Source organism: Triplophysa rosa, linkage group LG17, assembly GCF_024868665.1.
Source record: "Triplophysa rosa linkage group LG17, Trosa_1v2, whole genome shotgun sequence".
Lineage (NCBI taxonomy): Eukaryota > Metazoa > Chordata > Actinopteri > Cypriniformes > Nemacheilidae > Triplophysa > Triplophysa rosa.
The window spans coordinates 23,595,564-23,602,665 of record NC_079906.1 but is presented as its reverse complement, the minus strand read 5'-3'; the positions used below and the strand labels follow the sequence as shown (position 1 = coordinate 23,602,665).

At 41.5% G+C, this 7,102-nt stretch overlaps 2 protein-coding genes across 6 annotated transcripts in view; both read right to left on the bottom strand.

Moving 5' to 3' along the window:
* Positions 1-1,608, bottom strand: part of trim36 (tripartite motif containing 36) — a 10,450-nt gene extending 8,842 nt beyond the window's left edge. The window contains exon 1 of one of the 4 annotated variants that reach the window (XM_057356005.1): positions 1,367-1,608. In XM_057356005.1, the coding sequence (XP_057211988.1) occupies positions 1,367-1,429 (63 nt within the window). In that variant the 5' untranslated portion in view covers positions 1,430-1,608. Of the gene's footprint in view, positions 1-99; positions 939-1,366 lie in introns of those variants that run through there. The other 3 variants (XM_057356006.1, XM_057356007.1, XM_057356008.1) reach the window with 3 other exon arrangements.
* A 521-nt stretch (positions 1,609-2,129) lies between these two features.
* pggt1b (protein geranylgeranyltransferase type I, beta subunit) lies at positions 2,130-7,028 on the bottom strand. Of its 2 annotated transcripts, none has more exons than XM_057356019.1 (9): positions 6,810-7,028; positions 5,800-5,918; positions 5,636-5,703; positions 5,381-5,532; positions 5,147-5,279; positions 3,777-3,822; positions 3,512-3,696; positions 3,256-3,364; positions 2,130-2,884 (listed from the first exon to the last, which is right to left on the bottom strand). In XM_057356019.1, exons 1-9 carry the CDS (start codon positions 6,917-6,919, stop codon positions 2,736-2,738), a joined length of 1,071 nt encoding a protein of 356 aa, XP_057212002.1. In that variant the 5' UTR covers positions 6,920-7,028; the 3' UTR covers positions 2,130-2,735. The 2 variants fall into 2 exon arrangements, with proteins under 2 accessions (XP_057212002.1, XP_057212003.1); XM_057356020.1 differs by lacking the exon at positions 2,130-2,884 and adding an exon at positions 2,918-3,035.
* Between the last annotated feature and the right edge of the window lie 74 nt (positions 7,029-7,102).

The following is a 7,102-nucleotide window of genomic DNA, read 5'->3' as shown; positions in this document are numbered from 1 at the left end:
AGCATACTGCTCGTGTTTTAGAAAACAATGAAAACTCTCGCTCGAGTCGTATGTAAAGCGCATTCGTGAGGAGGTTATTAAGAGATTTGATGTACTTACACACATTGAGCTTCTCCTGGACATCATGAAATCAATACAACTCAAACTCCGCGATCACAAACCAACTTGAAATCAGATTCACGCAACGTTCAAATGAATAAAACGGCGACGCAACGCTACTCCACGCTATTAATGAGCGAAAGAGTCTGTGGGAGGAGTCACTGCCCGTTACTATAGTAACACTGCAGGATACAAGTGTATTTAAATAAGGGGCGGGGTCAGCGAATAAAACCTTACATTGTTGCTACAAGTCAATGTTTATATCGATGCACACACTTCGCCATTATAATATGCGGTCGTCTAAAATCGAACAATACGTAAATAAATAAATTAATTAATGTATGGTAAGATAATAGAACTGTAAGATAGTAGAACTGACCCAGTTCTACTCAGTGGTCATCGAATCTGTTCTGTGCACTTCAATTACTGTTTGGTATGGCTCGGCCACCAAATCAGACCTACGAAGACTACAACGGACAGTTCGTAGTGCTGAGAAAATTATTGGTGCTCCTCTGCCCACACTTCAGGACCTGTTCGATTCCAGAGTGAAAAACAGGGCAAGAAAAATCCTCATTGACTCCACACACCCAGCACACAAACTTTTTGATCTGCTGCCCTCTGGCCGGCGCTTTAGAGCATCGAACAACAGGACTTCCAGACACAGAAGCAGCTTCTCCCCCCAGTCAATCTCCCTCCTGAACACATAACTGCTCCTTAAGAGCAATATTCCACTTCCACTACTCCTATAGTGTGCACTATAGTGCCTTATGATATATACATCTTATGTATACATGTATATAACACTACCTCTACTTACTACATCCATTTGCACAAGTGTACATACAATATGTTAATATGTATATTCTACTCTATACTACCCTGTACAATGTCTCTTATATGTTATTATCCCCCATTTTCTGTAAAATAGTCTTTATTTTATATGCACAATTTAGAATCTTTTAGACTGTAAATCGTATTATATTGTACTGTCATTGTGTTGAATGTCTGTACTAGAAGCTTCCAACACCAAAGAAAATTCCTTGTGTGTGCGCAAGCACACTTTGGAAATAAAGCTCTTCTGATTCTGAATAGTGAATATGAAACGTCATTTTAAAGAGACACTACATGAATAATGAATGACGATCTGACGAAGCAAATTCACCTCACAGGGCTCTTATTTCATTCTGATGCGTCTGTCAACGTAAATCATCGGCGTGTTCCTAACATCTTATTAGGAAGAAAGATAACAGTTCTGAGATCAGCTCACCTCGCCTCTCTCAATGCGCTCCACGATACTCGCGAACTCGGACATCTCCTCTGAATCAGACATCCTTATCCCTGACGTCACGTCACACAACAGCAGATGATCGGTCGGGATCGTTATGGAAACAGATGAGATCTATTTTCTCGTATTAATCTCATCGGAGACTTTACGTCTCGTTGATGTCTCAGCGTTTTAAAGAGAAATCTGATGAATCTCGAGGATGGTGAATCTCCGCCCGCCCGGTGTGTCCGTGGGCGTGGTTTCGCTGGACTGACAGCTCTTTGTGCGGATCATCACATGAAACTTTCATGGTGTCCCACATATAAACAGAGATCAAATGAACCAACTGAAACTGAATCATTATACAGAGACATGTTAAAAGAATCATCAGTATTAATATGATTCAGCACTCTTGACCTCTGCAGATCTGTCCTATCATGAACCTCCTTTCCATGTCAAAGAACACGTGAAAGAATATGTGTGTAGCAGAGATAGATCGAGAATTAAAGGGATCGTTCACCCTAAAATGACAAATCTTTCATCATGTACTCTAATCTGTATGAGATAACATGAATAACCTTTAGGTGACGTTTAATCTGCAGTGTAACTCAGGGTTGGGTTATTTACATCTGAAATAATTCACTTATAGCAACTGCTTCCAGGTTCACTTATAAAAAAGCTATTTTAATTAAACATTACAATGAAAGACTTCAAGCTCATGTCTTGTAGAAATAAAGTTAGTGAAATGACTCGACGCTAACGGAAGGAATTTAGGAGCTTGAAAATGCCATAATTTTATTTCATTTCCATTTAAGTATCTCAGCAGCACCTTCAACAATGAATATCTTTTCTAACATTTGACACTTACATCATGCCTGCCGTTTACTAGCACTTCACATCACAATATCAGCAGCAGCATTATTGTCATCTCTACACTTGATATTGAAACAAATTTATCGAAAAACTATTTGTATTCTTTGATCCTTGAAGCAACATTCAAGTGTCTTTAGTGGAGATGCAGCAACACCCGCAGCGTTTGTAAAGATATCTGAGGCACATTCAAGAGAAAAGATTCCTATGAAGAAAAAGAAACCGTGAGATGACTTGAGAAAGCATAAACGACAAAGATACCTAGTGCATACTGTTCTTCGTCAGATGGAAATCTGTATATTCACACGTGAACTTTGTGAGGTTTTTTTCTATTTGTAAGGCAGAAATCAAGCACACAAGCAAATGATCTCGTGGCCGACGGCTGAAGAGCGACTGAATAATGGATAGGGTGGATCTGATGTGATCAGTTATTCATCAGCTCTCAGTGTTGGGTTCTATTGCTGAGGTATCGCAGGTGGAGACGGACGGATGCATCCCATCGTCACGTGCTGTTTTCCCTCCACACCCCGTGAAGCCGCTGCAGAGAAGCGAACGCTCGCTCGCTGATGTTCAGAGCGGGATGAACCTTCCGCAGGTCGCCCTCTCCCATCAGAGACAAACCGCAGATGCCAAAGTAAGTGTGAAGAGGGTCTGATCCAGACGGCCGTGACGGCAGAGAAACACAAACAGATCAGTCACACACACACACACACACACACACACACACACACACACACACACACACTGCACTGCTGCGGCTGATGATCTCACGTGTGCTAATAACAGACAGACAGACACACAGCTACTGCGAGTATCAATAAATGATGCAGAAACATATGGACTTCATTCTGAAACTCATTATATCCTTTTGCAGCATCGATGTGTAAAGATAAAAATGACAGAAATAAGAGCTATTCTATTGATCTTTCAGCAACTTGAGTTTCTTCATCAGCTCCAGTTTTACATTACACCGAGGTTTCAACTGACCACGACACACAAATGATGTGCGACTGTAACCTCACCTGGATGACTGTCGGGCCATTTAGCGAAACCTCCCACCAGACGGTCCTGCGTGGACAGAATGTAGTTGCGGTTCTTTTCAAAGTTTGTGTATTGGAACACATCTAAAAGCTGCAGGATTCAATAGCGAGTGTTAATGTCGAGTTATATGCAGTTCTACGGCACACATTCAGAAGCTGAACTGGTTTCATTGTTTTCATTTTCTGTCCAGGACGTGTAGTGAGGTATATAAACACCATCCCATGTAAAGCAGTGTACCTCCAGTGTCGCGCCCACCCAGAACGAATAACAGGTGTCCACGGGTTTATTGGGTCGCCCGTGGAAGCCGTTCTGCTGTCTCAGGACACACCAGCGACGGATGCGTCTCATTTCTCTCTCGCTGAACACCTCCTGTAATTTCCCCATCAGAGACAGAGCTGCGACAGCGCAAAACGTCGAGCCACCTGAAAAACCGAAAGACACCTTTATAAAACTGTACCAACAAAGAGTGTAAAATCATGTCATCATCAGAAATCGAACTCACCGTGAGACTCAAGTCCAGACCCCTGACCAATCCCACCATCATATGACTGCACGACAAACAACAGATACATTACAAATGACTTGTGTTCATCGCTGTCTTGAAATATCCTGTAGTGTGTGTAGAGTGTGAACTGAACAGTAAAACACAACAAACTTCATCTAGCTCAATCTCTGCTTCAGTTCTGCACGAGAGATTATTCTCCGTCTGTTTATAGCTCACGTAGAGCATTAGTGACCAACTCCAGACAGAAATAACTGCAGCTAACTGGGTTACATCACCGAGATCTGATCCTGGACTTGACCTTTGACCTCTCCACCGCCGACGTGACTGTTCATACTGAATGAATGAAACAGTCCGGTACAGCAGTGGAAATATATAAAACAGAGGTGAAGGGATGATACGATCAGGACCAGCAGGAGAAATGCTACCCAGAGGGATCTAAACCTCATGGGTTTTTCATTGTTATGGATTGACTGGATGACTTCATCAACTACTGCAGCTCATGTAACAACACACGGAAGCCTCACACCACCTGCTGGTGATTCTTAGGGATGCACCGAAACGAAAATTCTTGGCCAAAGCCGAACATGATGTAAAACACTTGGTCGAATAATACCGAACACGGTTTTTTGCATTTCTTCTATTTATTAAGCCATTTTTTTCACTATTGCACAAACTGAATAGTCAAAATGTGCTTTTTATCATTTGTCTTGCTTTTCAATAAAATACAATGCAACTTAATAGAAAATTGAGCAAAACAAAGTAAATTCAAACAAAAAATTGAGCCCTCTCCCTTCATGAATATATTAATTAGGCCTATAACTGACTGCTAAAAGAATGTAATGTAAGTTACTGTGTACCCCTACAACAAAACACTTCATTAAAAACTGTCATTCCACATTAGGCTATAACCTAAAAATACGAATGAACTAAAACTGTTGGATTATGATAGGCTACATTGCAAAAAGATTTAAAGAAAAAAAAAATCAAATGCAAGCAATTCTGACTGATGCTGACTGACTACCATTTCAGTTCACGTCTCTCCTCCAAACTCCGCCCACAAAAGCTGACTGTTCTCTCAGAAGGTGCACAGAACATACTTTGACAAGTTGTTTAGTACAGGGAACTGTGTGCACGCGACCACTGTATGATGTCAAAGGATGTCGCGAGCGGCGGGGCTACTGTCAGACAGCCCGCTTCCGTCTGAAGTAAAGTTACCGACCGGTAAAGACACTTTCATTCGGACATTTACTTCCGTGCGGCAAGTCCCGTGCTGTGTCTTTCTCTGACACTTAAAATGCTCCACACACACACACTGCCAAAATGTTTGCCTCTCTCCCTCTCCCAATTCTATTTGGATGTGGACTCACCATGCTTCTCCTGATGTAATCGATGGCTTTCTGACAGTCCATACCAGACCAGTCGTCCAGCATATAACAGATACAAGCAGCACAGTAAACAAACCTCATGTCGTTCTCGCTTCCTTCTGGGACGGCGTAAAAACTGCAGGCCAAACACAACAACACGTCAATAACACACACAGTGTGGTGATGACGATGATGCATTAACAGTCAGATGTTAAAACAACAACATGCACAACGCACCTGCCGTCCTCGAGCTGCAGCGCTTTCAAGCCGATCAGACAAGCCTCTTTATTCACACGACTCAGATCGTCATCTAGAATAACAAGACATGCCAGTCCGGTGTAGGTCATCGCCACATGCCCGCTGTCATACGCATGAGGAGAACCCGGACCCTGCAAACACAGATCGCAGAAGTATTTCTCCCAAATGCCGTCTAGTGATGCCATGTAATAACCAATCCTGCCGTGGACACGATGAGCAGAATCTCATTAGCACCTTTGAATTATTGTACGGAACTCCCATGTGCGAGGAACCTCGGAAGCCACAGCGCCGGAGATTCGATCCTGATGTTAAACAAAGAAAAGAACACATTCTCCATAAATAACACATACACAACACAGCAAACGTCTAGAAGACATTACACACGCAAAGAAACTTACTATCATCTGTGGGAAGAACCTGCAGCGAATAAATCCACTCGATTAATGCAGGTTTATCGATGACATCCAAGGCATTAAGAACATCGAGACCCGACAGAGCAAAAAATACAATAGTCAACCTGCACAAGACAAAACAAATGAAACTGAAGCACTAAACCAGCCATGTCAAACTCACTCACTGGAGGGCCACAACTACAAATACTAACCAAACACACCTGAAGCAGCTCCTGCAAATCTACAGGATTACTAGAAACTTCCGAGCTGGACACAAGACCCCCAACAACAAACCATCCAAATATACTGTATACAACACTGGCATTATTATAAGCCCAACCTATAAACACAAAACACTCGACAGAATATACTTTATATACACAGGCATGACTTCCATTGTTTCCAACAAAAATGTTCTGATAGAACTTTATATACACAAACTGCACACTTTTTTTTAAAGTTGTAACTTCAAAAAGTTACACAAATACTCAAAAATACTAAAGTCGTTTATCGGAATGCCAATTTACAGACACAGCTGTGTCCGTCCAGTTTCATTCTACTTGTAAACGTTGTTTAGTGTTGAATGCATTTCTGCTCAAATAACTCAACTGTATTTTATCCACATACATTAAACACGTTTTCAAATGATTTTACAAAGACTCTTTAGATATAATGCTTATTTTAATGTGATCTCTTTCTGAATTATACACACAAGTAACCTTTAAACGAAGTCATGTGCAAAGAAAACAATTGTCATTACTAGTAAAAAACTCTGAAGATCTTAAAACATGAGACACAGCAGCTCAAACGTTATACACACCGTTGCAATTTGAGGATTACAATTTCATTAAAGGGAAAGAAATGACAGAAAAAGTCACGTGCGGATAAAGCATAATGATATGATCATACGAGTGTTTGTGGTGACCGGAAGTTGCTGCAGTGTGAGCTCTGCTGTCACTCACACATGATCATGAAGCGTTAATAAAGTAGGTTTTCATGTCTATGATCATTATTACCTGCTGGTCTCGTTCGGCGCGTATCTCTCGGGCAGCACCTGCAGGCAGCGCTGAAAGAATCGCACGTGCCGCTCGCGCAAAAAATCTACCTGATCGAAATCCGCCATCATCACACACCGGAAGTGCGCTCGCGTCACTTCCGCGCAGCCGAACGCACGGCAAAATAAAAGAACCTTAAAATCAAAAGAATGTATATTTCATCTGTTTCAAACATGTTTAAGACCACATTTTCAATGATTTACATATAAAAACTTTATTGATTCTGGTGGTGTAAAAGTTTTATTTTTGTAAGT